General features: G+C 40.4%; 4 protein-coding genes across 6 annotated transcripts; 3 read left to right on the plus strand and 1 right to left on the minus strand.

Annotated features, from left to right (window-relative positions):
- Positions 1 to 60: 60 nt before the first annotated feature.
- Positions 61 to 8,953, plus strand: malt1 (MALT paracaspase 1). Of its 2 annotated transcripts, XM_020099188.2 has the most exons (17): positions 61 to 317; positions 999 to 1,165; positions 1,666 to 1,787; positions 2,651 to 2,798; positions 2,911 to 3,095; positions 3,205 to 3,301; positions 3,405 to 3,452; positions 4,233 to 4,256; positions 4,353 to 4,397; positions 5,174 to 5,377; positions 5,569 to 5,746; positions 5,900 to 5,971; positions 6,069 to 6,196; positions 6,720 to 6,869; positions 7,275 to 7,432; positions 7,598 to 7,723; positions 8,241 to 8,953. In XM_020099188.2, the coding sequence occupies exons 1-17, from the start codon at positions 169 to 171 to the stop codon at positions 8,712 to 8,714; spliced, it is 2,475 nt and encodes an 824-aa protein (XP_019954747.2). In that variant the 5' UTR covers positions 61 to 168; the 3' UTR covers positions 8,715 to 8,953. The 2 variants fall into 2 exon arrangements, with proteins under 2 accessions (XP_019954747.2, XP_019954748.2); XM_020099189.2 differs by lacking the exon at positions 3,405 to 3,452 and having other exon boundaries at positions 62 to 317.
- A 1,356-nt stretch (positions 8,954 to 10,309) lies between these two features.
- Positions 10,310 to 15,399, plus strand: emb (embigin). The gene is made up of 9 exons (XM_020099288.2): positions 10,310 to 10,887; positions 11,756 to 11,833; positions 11,999 to 12,182; positions 12,878 to 12,960; positions 13,059 to 13,195; positions 13,450 to 13,611; positions 14,030 to 14,147; positions 14,246 to 14,273; positions 14,766 to 15,399. Exons 1-9 carry the CDS (start codon positions 10,815 to 10,817, stop codon positions 14,824 to 14,826), a joined length of 924 nt encoding a protein of 307 aa, XP_019954847.2. The 5' UTR covers positions 10,310 to 10,814; the 3' UTR covers positions 14,827 to 15,399.
- Positions 15,400 to 15,775: 376 nt separating this feature from the next.
- Positions 15,776 to 18,910, minus strand: mrps30 (mitochondrial ribosomal protein S30). Its single transcript, XM_020099287.2, has 5 exons — positions 18,224 to 18,910; positions 17,376 to 17,521; positions 17,094 to 17,199; positions 16,395 to 16,571; positions 15,776 to 16,309 (listed from the first exon to the last, which is right to left on the minus strand). The coding sequence occupies exons 1-5, from the start codon at positions 18,870 to 18,872 to the stop codon at positions 16,050 to 16,052; spliced, it is 1,338 nt and encodes a 445-aa protein (XP_019954846.1). The 5' UTR covers positions 18,873 to 18,910; the 3' UTR covers positions 15,776 to 16,049.
- Positions 18,911 to 19,730: 820 nt separating this feature from the next.
- hint2 (histidine triad nucleotide binding protein 2) lies at positions 19,731 to 21,764 on the plus strand. 2 transcript variants are annotated; one of them, XM_020099290.2, is made up of 5 exons: positions 19,731 to 20,007; positions 20,664 to 20,801; positions 21,000 to 21,104; positions 21,258 to 21,330; positions 21,424 to 21,764. In XM_020099290.2, exons 1-5 carry the CDS (start codon positions 19,918 to 19,920, stop codon positions 21,513 to 21,515), a joined length of 498 nt encoding a protein of 165 aa, XP_019954849.1. In that variant the 5' UTR covers positions 19,731 to 19,917; the 3' UTR covers positions 21,516 to 21,764. The 2 variants fall into 2 exon arrangements, with proteins under 2 accessions (XP_019954849.1, XP_019954848.2); XM_020099289.2 differs by having other exon boundaries at positions 19,734 to 20,139.
- Positions 21,765 to 22,341: the final 577 nt, after the last annotated feature.

Below are 22,341 nucleotides of genomic sequence, written 5' to 3' on the forward strand. Positions count from 1 at the left end.
ACCCACAGTGAATCATCTTGACGCGCGTGTCACCTTTGGCGCGGTTGCAGTGGGCGTGTCCGTGTCGCTTCTTTCCAGGAAGTAAACTTGTTGAGTTTTTGTGAGTTGAGTTGTGAAGTGAAACAGAAGAGTCTCCGGTCTGATGGTGAGCTCCTCCTGCCGTCGGTCATGTCGGACTCCTCGGACAGATCCACGAAGATCCACCTGCTGAAGGAGCCGCTGGTGAAGAAGCTGTGCGACGTGTTGGACAAATCCAGCGGCAGAGGATGGCGGCGACTCGGAGAGATCGTCTGCAGCGAGCGACGCCTCAGAGTCAGGTGGGATGGAAGTGACTCTGTCCTGCGGACACTGAGACACTCAGACACAGTTGTTCTAATGAAAACAATTAGAGTGATAATTTTGAATGATATCAGCAACAGTTCATATAATAATAATAATAATTGTTGTCTGAATCCTGCAGCTCTGGAGTCAGAGATATAGCAGAAATATTCTAATGTAGTATACAGTTGTAGTGCAAGTCAAGTACCCTGCATTGTGTCACACACTGTATATAAAACGAATACAGTTTTGCATCGTATTCTGTGGAGCTGTTTAATTGTCCTACATAATATAAAGAGCTCTAGATGTTGTTTATTCTTACATGTTATAGGTTCATTTACACATTTTAAATAAGAGTAATGGCAGAAGATGACTAAATGTAGGTTGTTAATGTTTTCTGAAATCTGTTTTAAGGTGTTTGTAGAATCAAACATTTTTTTGCCGAATCACAGATTTTTAAAAGAGTTTTTGAACGAGAAGTAAATCTTAATTTTTCTGATAAAAACACTGATTGTTTGGTGTGTGGCTGTAGCCTGTGTATGAAAACTGTATATTTATACTTATCATTATTAAGCTACATGTCTGTATCAGTATCTGTCTGTAAATTTGCTCTCTGTGTTTAAGTATATTTATCTTTACTGACGACCTGAGTTGATTCTCATATCTGCATCGTTCTGCAGCTCTGACGACATGGAGATGTGCTCTCTGAAGGTGTTGCAGCTGGACGGCAGCCCCAGCCGCATGCTGCTGAGGCTGATGGGAGAGCGGGGCTGCACCACGGGTCAGCTGATGGACTACCTCCAAACTCTCGGCAACTCAGAGGCTGTGCAATGCCTGAAACCGTCAGGTAGAGTAGGACAACCCCTGCTGGGCCTTTTATTATGTTGTTAGGTAGATATTTGTTATCTGTGTTGTATTTTTAGATTAAAAGAGAATCAATGACTCATTCACAGTACAATATTTATGGAAATTGAGTGACATTTAGCTTGATTTAAACACGACGAAAGGGAGTGGAAAGTGGAACAGTGGAAACTTGATCATCACTGAATATAATTCACTGAAGTATTTTCAGATTTTTACGTTTTTTTTGCCAGTTTAGAGGTCAGATTAATCCCTCTCAGCTTGATTGCCTTTCCTTAGAGTTATGTTCAGATCAGAGTTTTGTATCTTGAATCTTAGTGTTTAATTTAGCCTATGTGAGCAACCAGTTTTTAAATAGACATATTTTGTTGAGAAATGAGGTCACGAAGCGTTCAGGAGTGGTTACATTTCAAACTGTTTTTCAGTTGCTGATGTCATTTTAATTACTGGGACAGGGTTTTGTTTGAAAGTGTCTTTAATGTTCAGCCTTGCAGATTCTCATCCAGCCCCAGTCACTGGCTCTTATATCGGGACACAATCTGCGGCTCAGCTGTCACGCTGTGGGCAAAGCTCCGGTGCAGTACCAGTGGTTCAAGAGTAAGGATGAGGTGAGACACAGACGCACACATACACACACACACACACACACACACACACACACACACACACACACACACACACACACACAGCGGAGGGTGGAAAAGAAGAGAGGTTGTTAAAACATACTGTCTGAATCATTCTAGAACTAAAGTGTTTGTAAAAAGTGTAAACTTGTGTTTGTGCACAACTCAGTATTTTTGCATCATTTCTTCTTTCTTTGTTTGATATTTATTCACTAAATACACTTGCCTGGCACGTCCTGTTAAATTTCCAAGTAAAAAAACCTATGAGTCACAAAGTGCTGTTGTTCAGGTTTGAATCATCTTCACTGTTGCTTCTCCATCATCCAAAGCAAAAGCACTGCCCACTCATTACTTCTTGTTGTATCTACAATACTGCAGCATTAAGAAACCTGTAGTCAATTTCTGCATTTCCCTTGCTCTGTTTTATTCATTCAACCACTGTAAGAAGCTTAGATAAATATCATACCATAGTCAAATACGCTTGTGTACAACAAACATGATGTTAACCAACCAATCCTCCAGCAGGTCTGATTTCCCAAAATAGAGAAACATGTCTCTATCTTTCCTTTATTGATCCTAAACATAAGAAAACAAATTATATTGTCTTTAAAAAATGAAAATGAAACATGGATTGCTGTGCAGCTTCAAGAAATCTCTGTAAACTGCATTTTAGTGAACATGCAGTGACACTGAAGCTCTAAATGCACCACGTGTTTGAAGAGATCCATGAGGATACAAGACAACTTCATCACGGAGCTGGTAGAGTGAGCAAAGGAGAGCGAATAAGAACCAGGGATAAAGAGTTGAGGTTTACATGGTGGTAAATATGATTCACATTTTCACCTCAGGTGCCGAACAGCTTCTCTCCAGACCTGGTGATAAGTCCGGTCCAGCTGAAGGACGCTGGCTTTTACATCTGCAGGGTCAACTGTGGGGAAACTTTTGAGTTCAGCCAGTGGGCTCAGGTGGACGTCCTGAGTGTCACCATGCCTTACGGTAAGATATTGTTAAAGTCTCAACTGTAACAGCAGTTTCCTGCTTTGTGACTGCACGATACAGGTTGAACCTGTAACTTTAACACACTAATGATGTTTCCGTCTCCCTCCAGCACCAGGGCAGAGTTATCATTCCTTAGAGGGTCGGCTGAAGCTGGTGATCCAGCCTCAGACCCAGCGGCTTCTTGTAGGGGAAACCCTTCAGCTGGAGTGTGGAGCCATGGGACGACCGATCCCTCGATACCAGTGGCACAGAAATGGAGTTCCGATCCTCAACGCCACAAAGAGGAAGCTCACGGTGAGGATTTGTTTTTATTTGGAAACAATTTTACTGTGTCAAACCTTAAAAAAAACAAAACTGTTTTGTTACAGTCGACTGATCGTTAATGGCTCGCTGTGCGTTTCAGGTTCCTCATGTGACGCAGGATCACAATGGCAGGTATCGCTGTGAGATCAGCAGCAGCTCTGAGCGAATGTGGTCCAATGAAGTCGAGGTTGTCACAGGTATGTCAGCGCTGTGTTTGTCAGTTCCATTGTTACAGCTCAATCGGACCAGCTCTGATTTCATCTTGTCTGAGTGATTATTTGCTCTGTTCTCGACTGAAAGCACCGAGGATATCTGTCCAGCTCTCAGGGGCAATGGAGTGCTCCGAAGGTAGAGTTGAAAGACCTGGGTAGTAAATGGCAATAGGATAACAATAAGCTGGTGTACGCTGCATGGAAATGTTAATCATCACTTTTATTAAGACATTAACAAGCACAATGTTCACAGGGTTCTATCTCCAGGTGTCACATGCATGATTTCTAATTTGAATAATGTCTTTTTCAATCAATTCTGTTAAAGTTAAAGGTTGTCACTATTCTATATTTGTTCCTCATAGTCAACAAATCCCATGAAAAGACCAAAACCAACACTGAATCTATCCTACAGTATTGTCTTTGTATTAGAGCCAGATAAAGCTTATTGCGCAGTGTCGTAGACGTCCATTGTTGTCTTACAAACACTACAAACTGTCAATGATCACTAGCAATAATTTCCCAATTTGGGATCAATAAAGTACGTCTATCTAAAATAAACACTAAAAACTACAGTGCCCAGCAATTTTAGAAAATCATCTTTTCAAAAATGAAACCACGTATTAGGAAACAATAGTAAGTCACGACCTTCAGGCTGCCGCAGATGGAATAGAGAAGTGAAAACATATTGAGAGAGATTTTAACTCACTGTTGACTTTTCATGGGATTCATTGACAAGTAGAAAAACACAGAATAACACTGGTCTTAATCTGTAGATTTATTTATTGGTTCGTCGTCTCAATCGCTGATGGTGTGAGGCTCACCTTCTCTCTGATCTTTTTTTCTTTAATCAAAAGAGCATTTTTCTAAAACTGCTCATGTTACGTGATGGTGACGTATTCATCTGTTTAATTCCTAGATGACCTCTATGCCATTGGAGGAGGTGAGTGTAAGAGTGCTCATCGACTGTTTCTACATATCTTTCCAAACACATGTTTTACTCACACTTGCGTTTTTTTTCGTTGTGTGTTGACTTCAGGTTCTGGTGATTTTTTCCTGAACAGTGTTCCAGACCAACTTCATGGTAAGAGTGTGTCTCACACACTTTGTTATGTAAATGTTTGTGATCACCGTGTTCTTAACTGAATGTTTCTCTTCATATCGCAGTGTTGCTCTGAGCTGTGTGTGTCTGCATGTGTTGCTGTTCTGTTTGATACTATACAAGTATATTTTTGTCCTGGTCACCCAAAAAATAAGGATGTGAGACTTATTGCTTTCTTGTAATTGACAACTTCAGCAGTTACACAGGTCGACAATAATATCACATAACTAAAGTCCAACAACACAAGAGACTAATGGCGGAAAAATACCATCGAGTTAAATAAATATCTTTATGAAACAGTGTCCCCAGAAATGGGCAATTAAAATATAAATTCTGGTTTGTTTTTATTCAAAAGGTGTTAAACGACTTCAGATTGCTATAAATGTGTGGTAGTCAGTCTACTGTGACCCACTTCCTTCCTGTGTGTGTTACTTTGTGAATTTACGTAGTTTGGTTTACTATGGATGGTTGTTTTATGCGAAAGGGGAATTTGTTCTTTGCTGTCACATAGAAAACACATCAAATATCATGAAAGTAGAGTCAGAGACAAAACACAACTGAACATCTTTAGAAGATTTTATTAAACAGGCAGTGAAAATGTCTGTGGAGAGTGATACTTATAATCACCTGTTACATATGCATATATGTTATCTATGAGAATATTTTCTATGGATCCCTGTGTTAAACCCGGGATAATGTTGGACACATGAGTTTTCTATCTCCCATAGTTTAACTTTAACTGTTTATCTGCCTCCCAGCGACTGACAAAGTGGCCCTGCTGATCGGGAATCTCTCGTACCAGAACCACCCGCAGCTCAAGGCTCCCATGGTGGACGTGTACGACCTCACCAACCTCCTGCGGCAGCTGAACTTCAAGGTGGTTTCACTGCTGGACCTCACAGAGTCGGAGATGAGAAACGCGGTCGACGAGTTCCTGCTGCTTCTTCACAAGGGAGTCTATGGTGTGTTGGGACTTTTTCCTCCTGATGATACTTGATGTGGATACATGTCCAGAAACATTCACAACCATAACTAAGGCCTTTTCATAGATTCATGTAAAACATTTTCTTCCTTCATGAACCATCTGTGTAGCCACAATCCTCCTCTGTAATCAAGGTACTGGATTTAAATGAACACCCCCTTCTCTCTTAAGGTCTGCTGTACTACGCTGGTCATGGATATGAGAACTACGGCAACAGTTTCATGGTGCCGGTAGATGCACCAAACCCGTACAGATCAGCCAACTGCTTATGTGTGCAGAGCATCCTGAAACTGATGCAGGAGAAGGAGACAGGCCTCAATGTTTTTCTGATGGACATGTGCAGGAAAAGGTGAGTGCTAACTGTTTACTGACGAAAAGATGAATCAATTAATTAAGAAAATCAATTAATTAATCAGCAAATTCACCAATGTATCATAGAGCTGTTATAGATTAATCACCTTGGTTTGATCTCAGAAGGTTTATAGATTTATTCATTTTCCAGGAATATTCATGACGATAGCGCTCCAAACATTGTCCTGAGGGTCACGGCCAACATCGTGTTTGGATATGCAACGCAAGTTTAAAACATCATTTTAAAATTGATACAATAAAATCTAAAAAATCTTTAGAAAAATAAAATCAAATGTTGTTCTCCTCATGTGGCTGTGCAGGTGCCAAGATGCCGAAGCCTTCGAGCTGAGCTCCAGTGGTTTCACCAACGGTGTGTTCGTCAAGTTTTTAAAGAAGCGACTGCTGGAGGATGAGAAGATCACCGTGGTGCTGGACAGAGTCGCTGAGGGTGAGAAGGGAACAGAAACTCATACATAATGCAACATGAACTATAAATGATCAACATGTTAAATATGTCAATTAAAAATAAGTGTGTAATCAACAAAGCCTTTAAAATGCAACTCAGGCTGCACTTGCATCTAAAAATTAATCTGCGACTGAGAAGATTTTGAGGCTAACATGAACCCTAACCTTAGCTTTGCCTTATTAATGTCAAAATTGTATCAGCTTACTTGTGGACTAATGAAGTTTCCTTTTAAATGCAGGGTAGATGAATAAAAACGACTTTAAGATGCCCTGACTATTTAATAAGAGTTGGGATCAGGACACGTTGTGTGTCTTAAATGTTTGCTAAGGGTGTGTCAATTAAATTAACATTTAAAATAAAACAATAAATAAGATGGCTCTTACAGTGGGGCACGTATTTTTTGATCGCCCCAGGTTCAACTCATGTACCAGATGTATTGGATATTTTAGAAGGTTTAAAAGTCAATAAAAAAACATTTGTAGAAACAATGATTTGTAATTTTCAGACATGGGTCAGTTTGATGCTACGAAGGGGAAGCAGGCTCTGGAGATCCGCAGCAGCCTGTCAGAGAAGAGGGCTCTGGCCGATCCTATTCTGCCCGGCGACAGCGCCGATCTTTCTCACGCTCTCAGTCGACAGTGGGCGAAGGCTCACGGTAAGTTTTATTTAAAAATATTTGTTTGTAATACGTATGTGGTCACAATAGTGGGAAGCCTCTATTTGCTTACTGCGACTCAGTACAGCACGCTCATTCAAATGTTGACTCTGCTTACACCCAAACACAATATTATCACTCTTCTGTCAGCTGATAAATCTTTGCATACAGAAGACATTTGTTTTTTTTATGGGAAGAAGAAAACATTAATTGTGGTAGTTCAGAAGATTTATTCCAACCTTGAAATTCAAAGCATAAAAATATATTTAAAAACTGTGGACTAATACCACACATTAATACATTTTAAATACCTGTATAGCTGCGTACATATACATTATAGTGTTTGACCATTATTAAAATGTTTATTTAAAAAAAAAGATTGACAGTTTTTGTGTATTATTCCAGAGCTTCCTGAGAGTATGAGTCTCAACTTTGACTGCGGGGCTCAGATCAAGTTGGGCTTCGCTGCGGAGTTCTCTAACGTGCTCGTCATTTACACTTACATCGTCAAGAAGCCCGAGCACATGTCCTTCTGCCAAGCTCACGTCACTGACTTCTCACAGGTTAGTATGTTGTCATGAACACAGCTTATCAAACTTTAAAGTACATCGTACCACCTGTGGGGCAGTTAGACCTTGGTATGATCCAGATGTTATTTATTTTTGTGTATTAATTGGTTGTGTTTGAACATACTGTACACTGCTACCTGCTTCTTCTCCTCCCTGCAGGACCTTGATGTGGATCCTAAAGAAATGAACAGAGAGACTCCAGAGGAGACGGGCATCTACCTCCTGTCCAGCAGCCTGCCGCAGCACTGTCTCTACACCAGACTCAGCTCACTGCAGAAGCTCAGGGTAAAACACGTCATTATATTCTGGACGTATAGTGCTGGCTAAAAGTTGAATATCTGCACAAACAGAAAAAGATTTGTGTTTATCCCTGTGATCGCGCCGGTGAAAGCCAGTGGCTGGAGGCGTAATGTTTTCGGGTTGTCCATCCGAACATACGTCCCATTCTTGTGAACGTTATATCTCAAGAATGTAGTGACAGAATTTTGGTAAAATTTGGTGCAAAGATTTTGGATTCTTTTTGAACTACTATTTTGGAGAATTTATATTTTTCGGGGAACTGATATGTATGTGCCAATTTATTTTTAGATGCAGAGATATTTCAAATTTTTAAAGCTATAGAAGCTACAGCAAAAGTCAAGGTATCCTCATGTCACCTGGTTTATCCTCCAGGTGCCATGAACGTTTGCATAAAGCTTCACATAATGATTTGAACATTGGATCGAGAGAGAGAGAGAGAGACTGGCATGGTTAGAGCCACTTTAAAAACAATCACAATAAATATTCTCCTCACATGCAACAGGAGGAGCTGGTGTTCACTGTGTGCCTTCAGGGTACCTTCCCAGCCATGGACGACGATCCTGTCCATTGGACCAAAAGCATCAACATTGGAAAGCCACTGATAGCCCGACTGGACCTGCACGGGGCCATGCGGAAGAATAGCTGCCTGCAGACCTGCATGATACCCCATAGCCCGTCACACAGCCCCTGCCACAGCCCCAGGCCTGAACACTGCCTCCACCTTAATCACGGGCTGCTGCAGGCCCAGGACTTCAGCCGCTTGTCCCCGCAGCCCCACATGTACGAGTGTTTTCATGGCGCAGTGGGAGAATCCTTCTATGAAAATCTCAGCCCGTGTCACAATGAGCAGATGCACAACTCAGGTGGTGGGCTTTCAACCTCGCCAGGTAGGATGAGCATCCCTATAGAGGCCAGCGATGACATCAACGAGCTGCAGACAGTGTTCATCAACAGCCTGCAGCTTCAGCAGCAGTGAATCAGCTGCTGGAATATCATCGATATTTCTCAGAGGAGAAGCTATAAATATCTAAAAATGTATCTGGAATAGTGCTGCTCTTTCTCTTACCTATTGTTAATGAAAAATATTTTTTAGAAAGTTATATTCTTAAACCTTTAACCACTATTTGTATTGACAAGCTGTATACTGACATTACTCTTGGATTTTAATTTTAGAAATACATTTTTACGAAAGTAAAGAAAGTATATTTCCGTGAACTGACGAAGGGTATTTTTTTCAGTTTTATGAATTATTTTTGATTTCTTATCCGTTGAACCATCACGGTACCTTAATGGTGCTCAAGTAAATATATGTAGTTGCTTTCCACCACATAAGTAATCAGTGATAAAAAATCACCTCCCACTCAGAATATTTGCACAAAGTTAATAATCTGCTCTTTGTGTGAGTGTTATTGTCGCTGCGCCCTCAGGATGGCAGTATTAGGCCCTCGCTGCTGCTCCTCTTCCTCCCCTCATGTTATCAGGTACTCTGACTTCCTTGTTTAGCCGTGAAATATGTCTCAACCCTGAAACTCTTTTAAAGAGTTCCACCGCTACTTTGGACAATAGCCTGGTCAGATGAGAGCTGTCATGGTCCACTGCTCACTTCATTCCTGTAGTTCCAGATATCTGCAGTGGGCTACAACAAGCCAGACTAATTCACTACTCAATAGCAATACAACAAAAGCACAATTTATATCGATCTAATGTTTATACATTGTGTAAACAGTAAAGTTGGGGCACCACATAATTGATCTGTAAAAGTGTTTGTCATTCTCTACTGTATAAATCTGCAACCCTCATTATATATATATATATAGTCCAGCCCTTCTCCACTAGTTGGACACTTTAAAGAATCCCACAGATCTGTAAGCACAGGCATAATATGCTTCCCCACAGTTTTGCAGTATATGCGTGTGACTCTGTAGCACATGATGAATTAATCTCCTTACATAAGAAACTGAGTCCTGCAGCAGGGCGGACCACCCACTGACACCTGAACTCTGCAGATCATGAGAGGGATTCAAGCTCAACAGTTTTACACATGAGCTGGAGATTTGTGAGAGGAACTGTTTATTAAAAAAACAGATGAAGAGGATATTGACAAATAACAAAATGTAGTAACGAAAGAATGGAGAATATGAGCACACCTCGTCTGCAGAAGAAAACATTTCAAACAACCTTGATGTGTTGGTGTTCATGTCAGTGCTGCATTTTACACTTTGACCCACATGTGGGTGTTTTACTCAGTGTTATTATAAATATTGGACATGAGGGTTGTTTTCAGGGGTGAAAAGAGAACTGGACAAGACAAAGACAAGCTCTTGCTTAACTGAAGTACTCAAGTACTTATGAGATAACTTCTGTTCAAATGTACTTTTTGTTTCCGTGTTGTCCTTTGCCCTCCACCGTGAGAGAATTTCTGCATATCAAAGATGAACTCATTCGATTTTGCCGGTCAAAGGTCAAACTCCCTGCTCTTTATGATAAAGTACAGTCAATACCTTTTATTGAATTCTGCTGAAGTCTTCCTAAATATATATATATACATGTACATATATATTGAATTTAAGGGGACAGTTGGGCCGTGGTGGTGGTATTTGTTCTATACATATACAATTGTATAAAAAAAAATGAATCAGTTACAGTAACACTTTCATATGTATAGTTCACACTCGTGGTTGTTTTCATCGGGGCAGGAAGCTCATGTGACCTTCAACTGCCAGGTCCTCTCATGTGACAGGAGGGGGCACCTTGCAGAGACTCTGCAGTGGAAACATCCAGCTGGGATGAATTCTGTGATTCTCATCGCAGAAAGCAACATTTTGATTTAAAGTACAGTTGTGTTTGTTTCAGTTTGTTCTGTCTGTGCACGGCCCTGCTGCAGCACAGCATCAAGAAATAGACCCTGCCTCTTTGAATAATGGATGGAGTCAGCCACCCACAGGCTGCAGGGTGATATCATGGCTGCGTCACTTGTGCAACTGAGGGAGGAGGGGAGGAGTGGTGAGACGATGCAGAGAGAGGAGGCCCAGTGAGAGAGGTGCTTGCAGAGGAGGAGGACAGACGGATTATAATCATGTCAACCTCGTGGAAGAAGCTGCTTTTTCAGACCGTCCTGCTCCTCATCTCCTGCAGACACATCAAAACAAGTAAATGATACCTGGGGTTCATTGTGACTGTGTGTTGTTGTGTTGCTCTGCCTCAGCTTTTTCCTGCCAATGTTCTGTAACCTTGCAAAGAGGAGTGGAAAAAAAAAAAAAATCACAGGATTTCAACACCTTCATGTTCAACATCATTTAGTGTGAAGCTGCCAGTGGTGAAAATTTGTTTATTTAAAAAAAAAAAAAAATTATTTGTGGCACAGAATCCTCTGAGAGAGCATTCACATCATGACGGGACATGAAAAAACTCTCCTTTAAAACCAAGAGCAATTACTTATCAATGCACCGGAAGCTTTTATGTAGAAAACTCAAAAATTGGGGGGGAAGTTATCAGTCATATAAAATATACCTTCAGTATAGTAACAGTTAAGGAAACACCTTGTTCAAACTACTCAAGCAGCTAGTTTGTGTTTTTTTTTTATCATGCATCCATTAAAGGTTCAGTATGTAGGAATTACTGACATCTAGTGGTGAAATTACATGTTGCAGCCGAACACCCCTCACCTCACCCTTCCCTTCCAAACATCAGAGAGAACCTGTTGTAACCTTCAGTTGTCATGAAAACTCAAAAGATGTTTAGTTTGTCCAGTCTGGGCTACTGTAGAAAACATGGCGGCCTCGGTAGAGAGGACCTGCTCCTGATGTGAATATAAAGTATTTAAATATTAAAGGTCTATTCTACAGTAAAGAAAACAACAATTCATTCAATTTAGATAAAACACAAGTGGAAACATCACTAGGATTAATTTATATTAAATGATTGCCAGTAGATCCCTTTCACCTAAATCTTACACACTGAACCTTTAAGACAAGAAAGGTTTGTGTGTTTTTACACATTTATTTCTTTTTCTTTCAGAGACATCAGGCCCAACGCCTACACCACTGGTTCCCATCAGTCCTCTGTTGACCGTTGGAAGAAGTGTTGTCGTTAAAGGTAACTGTCAGTACATGTTATATTTAATATGTCTGCATCTCGGAGACTTGTTTCATCCCAGCTTGATGTAAATATAACCAAGGGATGTGAAAAATAGGATGTTTGATATGATCTCACCTCTGAAGAAACCAGGTGAGTAGAATCTTTCCTCCACTCTCCACACAGGCGAAGGTCACACTGAGAAGGTGGAGCTGGTGAACCCTGTGGATCTGGAGCTTGAGTGCATCTGGAGCGGGAACCCGAACAATCTGCCAAACATAACCGGCTGCTGGAGAAAAGATGGAGATGAAATCGAGGACGGTCGCGTCACGGTGCAGCTGGAGAACGAGAAGTATCATCTCAAACGACTGTAAGTGTGTCCAATATTTTACCCATTCGCTTCTTAAATTTTATTTTTATGCAAAGTTTGCGGGTGTTTTTGAAGTTTATGACCTGTTCACTGTCTGATGATTCAAATAGATGCAAAATATTTCATAATTTGTGCTAAATTCTTATTTGTATTTAATGTTTTTTAATGTTTAGTTGAACAGATGAAGTTCCAGACAAGTACATGTACTCTGTTACTGTATTTGAGTACATTATTTATATATCTGTACTTTATATTTTGGTACTTCTTAGTTTTTCTCCTCTAAATACATCAGCAAATATCTGTACTTTGCATTAAGGAACAGGGTACACTCAGCACTTAATAATAATTTCTATTTATTCATACTTTCACACAGACGTGTCTCACACATCTCACAGAATTTGGACATCTTACTGCCAATCCATATAGCTGCAATTGTTAAATGAGAAAGAATGTATTTTTCTGATAATTATATTTTTAGTTTTAAGTTTACTTGATATGAACATGAAGTAATTGTTTTCTTCCCCCACAATTTTTTGTTGATGTATAAATAATCTGAACACATTTCATTGTATTTAATGTTCAGTCTTGTTTTGGTGGAAGAATCTACAGACCAGTAACCTTTCTGCAACATTATTCCTAAATCAAACCTAATACGTTTTGGTGTAAAACCTCTGTCATCTGTTTTTTCTTCACAGGTTCAAGATCGTTGGTGAAGAAAACCTCGGAAATTACTCTTGTGTGTTTGGAAATGAAGCAAAAGTAGATTTTATTTTGGCAGGTACCCATCACATCCTTCTCATATGAGTCTATAAACCTGCATCACGTTTCACTTTCAGGATGGTGCAGGATCATTCTCTCATCACTTTCTCTCACCAGCTCCACAGATGGGAGAGGTGCGAGATAAGCCCATCGTCAGCTACGTGGGGGATTCGGTGGTGGTCGCATGTAAGATGGAGAGCACCAAACCCAAGCCCCTCTCCTGGAACTGGTACAAAGCAAACGGGACAGATAAAGTGAGGGAGCTGTTTGCTGACAGGCTGCTTTTGATTTGGTGTTTCAGTGAGATTTATATAATTGGTTATTTTGAATTATGCACTATTTAAATAAAGTTTGTTTTATTTAGTTCTTAATTAGTAAATTATAGGAAAGAGATATCTTGTTAATTCTTAATTTTGCCATTTGAAAGAATCCTGTGGGAATACGTGACCTCACCCAGTGGATTAATAGGGCGGCAGCTACTAAGCTGTATGATGCTCTTGTCCTATAGGAGCAGATATTTGTTGCAGCAGAGTCTCGTCAGAATGAAATCACAAACAAAGAGAGGACGACCAAGCTGGTGGTTCACAACCTGACAGAGGGCGACTCCGGCTTTTATTACTGTGAAGCAGTGTACGCCATCGGCACCACGATGGGCCACGTGGAGCTGAAGGTCAGTCGTGGAAAGTTACTCTGTACATGTAATAAAGTCTTGTAATTTTGTGGTACTTGTACTTCATATCGACTGATACTTGTAGCCCTAGAGAGGATTATAATACTTTTTAATCCATGTATTTGACAGATATAATCTTTAGTTGTTACTTTCCAAAGTCGTTCAAATATCTTAGTTGATTCACTGATATTTCCTCTAAATTCTGAGAAGGTTTTATTGAAATAATTCACTCATGTGTTAAATATAAGATATTTCTTTAAAATACATACATGGAGTACAAGGGTATATACTTAACAATAACATTTTGATTACAATACCTATGTGCTTCTGTTTCAGATTGAATACAGGACATTTACTTGTAAGGGAGTATTTTTGTTTCCATGGTTAAAATCTGTACGTTCCTCCTCCACCACTGAAGGTCATCACTCTGTGGGAACCTCTGAAGCCATTCATCGCCATCCTGGTGGAGGTGATAGTCCTGGTCGCTGCCATTCTGCTCTACGAGAGAAGTCAGTCAAAGAAAAACTGCTCCGAAGGTAAATCAGACACAACAAAACACATGGATGCGTTTGTTTTTTTCTCAGTTTTGAACAATGTATTTTATTTTTAAATGAATTATCTTTCTTCTTCTCAGTTAATGGGACAAATGTGGAGCAATCACTGTGAGTACTGTGTGACTGCTGCTTTAGTTTTCTATACCATTTTCTAATAGTATTTATAGAGGTTTAATAGTTGTTATTAATAGAATACATTTCCAATGCATTATATATTAGTTACAAGCCAACAATAAAAACAACTTTTGGGTTTCCAGATTGTGGAAAATCCTCCTCCATCTTTTAGCTCTTTAATTTATTTTGGACACAGTTTAACCACTTGTCTCTTGGAGACCAGCTGCATCTGGATTCAAATCCTTCTAGAAACTAGTTCAGCTTATTAGCATTTAAAACTACAGACCTTGATTTACTAAGTAGTTTATAAATTTAAAAGCTTTTCTTTCAGATGTCCTGCAGATTTTTTCTTGTAGATTAAGTTGTAAGTCAAAGATCTAAGTTACAGCACATAAACCTTGCATAAATAGTGCCTCATAAGAGACACATCTTCAAGTTTAATGCGTTTATTTGTGGTTTTAATGTTACTTTTGATGCCCTCACCAGGACGCAGGGAGAAAATAACGGACCAGAGGAAAGTTCTTCAATGAGACAGCGAAAGGTTTAAACTCTCTGCAAGTAAACGGATTCTGCTTTTGCTTATTTTCAAACGTGAATGGTAGAGCTTAAATGCAACATTAAAGAATTATTTTTGTGTCCTCAATGAAAATCTAAATATTTTCACCAAACAAAATGCAATAATATGCATGAATCAGTTTTCACTGAATTGTGCTGGAAGATGTTTTTTGTCCAATCGACAGCAGAATCTGTGGTTAAAAGAGCTTTATCCTGCACTGAACCCTGTAAACCGTCACTTCCTGTGGAGTTTATTTCGGTGACTTTTCACCTCATTCCGCAATTGTTGCTTCTTTGTCAAAGGAAACCTCAACTTATCTTTATCTCGCTATGAATGCGGTTTGTGAGCAGTGCCTTACACTCTCAAAAAGCAATTATTGAACCTCACTGTGACTTTGTTGTTTTATGTGCGCGACACTGTCTACTTCCAGTGTGTTAGTTTAATATCAAGATAAACGCAGATGTCTGTATTGTTTTCATGACTTCAGTTATTGGTCTTTGTCCATGTTGAAGGTGTCTCGTATTCATGTCAACAAGCAAATTAAAACTACACAAAGCACCGTTACTGTGTTTGTTTCAGTAGCTGCTCACTAAAGACTTTAACTTAACTGATGTGGAAACAACACAGATTGTACAATAAATGTGTTTACAAATGCTGTAAACTGAACTCTACAGTGAAGTTAAATGAGGTGCTTGATGTCACTTAAATTAGAGTTGGTTGAAGACTTTAAGTTTAATATTACAAAAAATCTGGGCTGTGGAGTTAGAAAGAGGAGAGTTAACGCTGGACTCAGTCGACAATGAGGCAGCAGGGGAACAGAAAAAGGATTTAGAGTCAGTGTATTAACTGCAAATGACAAGTAGTGTCATTGACATAGTCATGCAATGAAAAATATATCAAATTGTATAAGTTTGTACAGAGAAACACACAAGACTCCTGATTATAAAGTATCATTTTATTTTTGCATAAATAATCTGCACATGTATGATAATCCTGGATGTGTATTTTTCTGAACGTTGTTCAAAACTCATAAACCTGTTCACACAGATTAAAGCAGATGTTTTTTTAAACAGTCTAACAAAACGTGCACATCTGCCGCGTTTTTTTCTTGATTTCTTGGATCTTTCATGGGCTTGGAGAAAAAAAAGACAGGTTTTTTTTCATCAGGAGACAGAAGCAAACAATCTGTAAAGAAGACGGACATCTGAGCAAGTCTACGGCTGGTTCATGAGGAAGTTAACCAGAAGCTTTATGACGCCATCGTTCAGGCCAACCACCTCTCCGTCCTCCACGCTCTCATACAGCCGCAGACTCTCTGTCCCCCACAAAAGATTTTTCCTGGGGTTGTTGGCGTCCGTCTCCACAGAGAGAGCCACTGTATTGAGCTGGTAGCAGAAGAAGGAGAAGAAGTGGCCGTCGGTGATCACAGCCTGGGATGCGAAAGGCCTGGTGACATCCTCGTAGTTCCAGAAACCTACAGAGGTGAGAAGGAAGTTTGACCACCAGCTGTTTCTCGTCACATGAGTAAAACTCCCCTTTTTAAAAACTCTCAATCTCACCCTGGTACATGGCCTGAGCTCCTGTCCAGGCGAAGAGGCTGGCGAGTGCGTTGGCTCTGAGGAAGACCTCCACCTGGTCAGACTGCTGCTGCCGAGCCATCCGGTCTCTGTGATATCTGTCAGGAACCAGGTGGAACTGAGTGTGGCCATAGCAGGCTGGGTCTGGCAGCTTAGAACCTGTTGATAAGACCAGGAGGATGAGTTTAATATGATCAGAGCACAACTGAAAGAGGAGTAATAGTATCATACAAAACAGGAAAAACAATAAGCCCATAGACTATTCAAGGGAGGAAACGACAGCAGGTTCGTCTGGCTGCACGTCTGCATGATCCATAGTGAGCGTACATGGAAAGTTGCAGGCTGGCGTCCTCTTGTGGCAGTAAGAGGTAACTGAATAATGAGAAATTAAACTTGCATGCCATCGATGACATGTAACTGGCAGGTTCACCAACCAGGACCCCCGATAACAACCATGATTTTAAAAGAGACACTTGATAATCTACCACTGTTTCTCAGGTTTACCTCCTATGATGCTTTTTGAGGGTTATTAGAGAAACGAGATCCATACGGACGACACACAAAAGCTCCTGAGACTTTGTTTTTCTTAGGATATGAACAAAGAACTAAACATTTTCCCTGTATCGTCTTTTGGCTACTCTGACCTAGATGATTGAGTACACGGAGAATGTGAGCGGTTACCTGTGAAGATATTGTTGTCGTACTGTCTTCTGAAGAGAGGCATCACGTTGGGAGCATATGTGACCTCTGGGACCTCAGCTGCATACGACGCCTCCAGTGGAGTAAACTGAGAGGAATTTAAAAAGCAGGAAATGATGAGTTTAAATGATCCGTGTCCTTGTGTCAACTGATTTCTTTTGCCCTGTTGCCTCAGTAACTGTCATGAATGAAAACCTACTGTATCCATGTATTTAAATGTGTTTCTCTACTATATAAACTCTGTGGTGTTAAAAGTATGAGTACCTGTGGCAGCTGCTGAGTGGTCCTAATCTGACACTGTGGGCGGTCATCGATCTGGAACCTGATCGGCTCTGGATGGCCTCTCCGGTGCCCCTTTGGGATGATTCTCTGTCCTCTCCTCCAATAAAAGTTCACTTGTGGATTAATATCTGAAAAAAGAAAATTATATTATAATGTAGCTCATTTTGAAACAGGACGTTTTGCATTACTTAGCATTATAGTTTATATAAATATATGCTTGATATATATGTTTTCATCCCTGTCCATTTGTTTGTATGCAAGATAACGCAAATACTACTGGACAGATTTCCAAGAGACACTTTAGAAGGATGCAGTATGAGTTCAGGAAGAACCCATAAGATTTTGGTAAATCTTGGTTTATCAAAGAAAACAACTTGAGGATCTGGTTGAAAAAACAATTTTCTTCAATTTCTTCAAAAGTCTTGTTGGCTCAGTTCAAAACCAAGAAATATTCAGTGCTGTGCATCAAAGCATCAAATCTTCACATTTGAGAAGCTGGAACCAGAAAAGATTTTGCATATTTGATTAAGAATTTCTAAAACTGATATTCAAGCATCAGAAAAGTTTGATTTATTGATTAATTGACTGATGTTTGCAGCTCTGGACATGATAAGACTTGAATGATTCCCAGAGGAACTTTGATGTATTGATAGCAGCTGCAACATCCCAGTGATGTAGACACACATGGTTCAGTGATAGACGTGAGTATTTCTTCCACCTCTGATCATTAACACCACATATATACACATACACACACGTATATATATACACACACATGTATGTATACACATACACACATGTATATATACACCAATCTGTGTGATCCATACCCAGACTGGAGAGCAGCAGCAGCGGGTTGTGTCTGGTCAGGCTGTAGGAGAGTCCAGTCACCAGGTTCTTCAGAAAAGGTCCCACCATCATCTCCTGCTGTCGGTACAGGGAAGCTTTACGTTTCTTGAGGTGCCAGTGCTCCTGTAAAATCACTCGGGTGACCAGGGCGCGGATGTCAGCGAACGCCTCATCGTCCATCCCCGACACCGGGCTCGGTGCTGCGGGTGAAGTCGACCCCTCCTCCGGGGAGCCCTCCTGCGCGTCCAGGGTGAATTTCTCGGGCAGACCCGGGATGTACGCGGTCTTGGTGAAGTGCTGGTACCATCTGTCCGCGTTCCGAGCGAAGGTCTGCGGGTAAACCACGAATTTCTTGCGCTGGATGCGAGTGATGAGGGAGACCTTCTCCTCCACCGGGGCCGCGCTGATCTTCTTCACGCGCTCCTCGATCTGCCGCTGCCGGGCCGCTTTGCTTTTAGCCGTGAGAGAGTGCACGATGGGCGGGTACGCGGGCTCCTTGACGGCAGCCTCGGTGTGGACGAACTTGTGTTTGAGTCTGAAGGGAGGAAGTTTTTTAGGGAACAGCAAGGGCAGCGACGTGCGGGCCGCCATGTTGCCGCTTCTTCTTCTTCTACTGCTGCGTTGACACATGAACTAGCAGCTACACCAGCGCCCCCTACTGCACCAAAAGTCATTCTGTGAATATATTCAACAGTGTTTAAAGATCGATTCCCAGATACAGAAAAACATCAAGCGTGTTAAACACGTTTATCTCCGAGTAAAACATCGATATATGTTTTATTTACAGAAGCACCTGATGATATTAACACGTGACTGTGGTTGAGGCTCTTGAACGCCTCTTTTAGCCGTAACATGCCTCCTTGAGGGACACGCAATATTGTCGTAATTTTGAAAGTGAAAATTTTAGTTTGAAGTTTGAAGTTGTTTTGTCAAACTAAAGTTGGAACACACGGAGGGTCGGTCAGCCGAGCAGAAAATATTAAGCATAGAATAAGAAACACACAGGAACATGTACATTTAAAATAAAATAAAATAATCTAAAATAAAGTCATGTAAAGTTAAGTCAAATAAAAATATGGTTCAAATAAAATGGAGCTCGAAATCAAATAGAGCAAATATCAACTACAATTGAAGTGAAGAGAGTTCAAATTAGAGCTCAAATAAAGAAAAGTAGATCTCTAAGAAAATAAAATAGAGCACGAATAGAATAAGGTAGAGCTAGAAAAATAAAGTACAGCTCAAATAAAATGAAATATAGATCACAATAACATAAAGTAGAGTCCAGATGAAATAATTCAGGGCTTGAAATAAAATAAAGCTAAATAAAATGGAGCTCAAATGAATAAATAAAATAGAGCTGATAGCGATAATCCGTGCAACAGTTTCTTAAAGATGACTGAAAATAACACAACATAAATAGATTTCTGTCGAAACTAAAACATGTCATTTCCATAAACTCGAATGTAAACGGAGGCAAGTCGCGTTCAAGTTCCTGTTCTTTACAACATCACCGGTGGGGTACGTGAAGGCAACGTCAGCGTCACGTGTGTGCTCCGAGTGGTGATGGAGGCTCCTGGAGCCTGCGGTTGTTTTTAACAACCAGATAAATCTTCTCTGTGTTGAACCCTCTTTATATACAGTCTATGGTTGAACCTCATCCGCTGATGAACCAGTGATGATCGGTTTGCGGCGGATTTCACGGACGCGGTTCGTCGGGACCGGAAGTGTCCTCCTGGGCCGCCTGCAGCTCGTCGGTGAAGCTCAGGTATCTGCTCCCGCAACTAACAGGCTGCTCCTCGGTCTCATGAACATGTTGCTGTGTGTGGCTGCTGCAGGACACGTGGACAACATCTGTCCCTCCAGCTGTGACTGTGGGACACCTGCAGTGCAGCGAGAGGTTTGGTTCGTTGTGGCACTTGCATGTTGTTGTGTATGTTGTTAGCATGTTAGCATCAGTCATTAGCTTGAGTCAACAAAACACTTCTGGGGTTTCAGGGGTAAACAGCGTTGCAGCCAAATACAAAACAATTGAAGTAAATGGTGACCACTAATTCAAACGTAAAAAAAAACCCAACAGAAATAAAGCTTATTATTCCTCCATGCTGCTCCTGTGGTGTCAGCCACATTCAAATTTGACTTGAAACAAGGTCATTTACATCATGTTTGTAACCTAAATGTCCTCAGATATATCCTGCTCTGGATCTGCGTTTGTGTGTGGATCACAGTACATTTGAAGAAGTGGTGACCAGTTATTTCAATAGTTTTAGATTTGGCTGCAACGCTGTTTACCCCAGAAACTCCGAAAGCGTTTTGTCACCCACCCCTTCAATCGGCACAGTGATGAGTAGAGAATGAGTCAATTTTCATTTTTGGGTGAACTATCCCTTTAACATGTCTCTGTCCTTTTTCGCTGACCCTCAGAGACCACTGTGCACCAAGAGAGACGAGGTGAACTTGGCGGAGGAGGCCAGCAGGAGGTACGGCTCCTCGGCTCCGACCATCTTCTCCAAAGTGATTGACAGAAGCATCCCTGCAGATATTATATATGAAGATGAGAAGGTGAACATCATAACAACACGTGTCTGTCCAGTTATCTCTGTTGGTCTGTTCCACGTGGAGTTTAGAGATAAATTAGCACACACATGCTGATAAAGTTTGGAAATGTACAGTGGGTGATGACATATTTTATTGATCTGGTCATGTGTTTTTACTTTTTCCATATAACAATTAATATATGTTTCTTTGTGTGTTCATCAGTGTTTGGCATTCAGGGATATCAGCCCACAGGCCCCTGTTCATTTCCTGGTCATTCCGAGGCTCCCTATTCCCAGAATAAGCGAAGCCACAGATGATGATGCTGAGGTGAGTTATTCATCATTTTCTGTTCATTCTCTAAACCTGATGATGATTCTCTTCAGGGGTCGGGGGATGGCTACTGTCACAGAGACATTATGCTCACATGTAAAACATTTCATTTCACGTCTATGGAGCCCTAACCCTTATTCCAACTTCCAGCTTTTAGGACATTTGCTGGTTGTCGCCAAAAATGTTGCAAAGCGAGAATCGCTGAAAGAAGGATACAGAGTGGGTAAGTTAACAGTAATGACCTACAGTCTTTTATATGAAGACACAGTTTGATTACTTCCATGTTGAACTCTGGGTATGTCTCTGCCCTCCACAGTGATCAACGATGGAAAGCACGGTGCTCAGTCAGTTTACCACCTTCACATCCACGTCCTGGGAGGAAGACAGATGACGTGGCCTCCAGGATAATGGCGTCATGTGTACGCTAATGTATCTGTCAGCTAAGATACTTTTATGTGTTTAATCTCATGAGCGCAACATAATATCCGATTGATGTAGTTAATCCAAAGAAAATGAAATCCTCATTCCATTTCCTGAACTTAAAACTCACCTCACAAGATATGTGATGTAAATATGTTGATGAAAAGTTGATCATGAAGAGTAAAGAAATTATGTTTGATACAACTGCAAATAAAGATTATATTTCAAAATGTGAAATAATTCAGTTCAGTTTTTTAATTAAAAGTTCCTTAAAAAGAAAGAAACAATCATACAAACGTTTATTTACATATTAAAAACATTAAAATATCGATATATACATGTTAAATTAAATAACAGCATTTACTTAGAGCAGTCTTGTGTCATGTCAGTAAATGTGTGTTTCAAACAGACTCTAAAATATAAAGGATCCACTCTGATAAATCATTTATTAAGTGTTTTAAGCTGAAACAAACGGTGTAACCTTTTTTAACCATTTAACCTTTTAAAAAACTGACTGATACTTTGTGGTTCTATCATAAGCCATTGATGAGAACAACATTAGGTTGCCAGGTTGTGGAAATTCCTCTCCTTTTTTCTTTCTAGCGCTTTATTCTATTAGGGATCATCTCAAATCCACTGAGTCCTTGTGCTGCAAGAACATCTGGAGGAAAATCCATCTATCAACTGCAGATATATTGTGGTATAACCCTTTATTGTTTAACGTCAGCGTTTGACTAGCTGGAAACTAAGAATAAATAGTTGACCATTGGAGGGGGCTACCTGATGAGAGTGAAAAAGAAAAAAGTATTATGCT

This window comes from Paralichthys olivaceus, chromosome 4 (assembly GCF_024713975.1).
Source record: "Paralichthys olivaceus isolate ysfri-2021 chromosome 4, ASM2471397v2, whole genome shotgun sequence".
NCBI classification, from domain to species: domain Eukaryota; kingdom Metazoa; phylum Chordata; class Actinopteri; order Pleuronectiformes; family Paralichthyidae; genus Paralichthys; species Paralichthys olivaceus.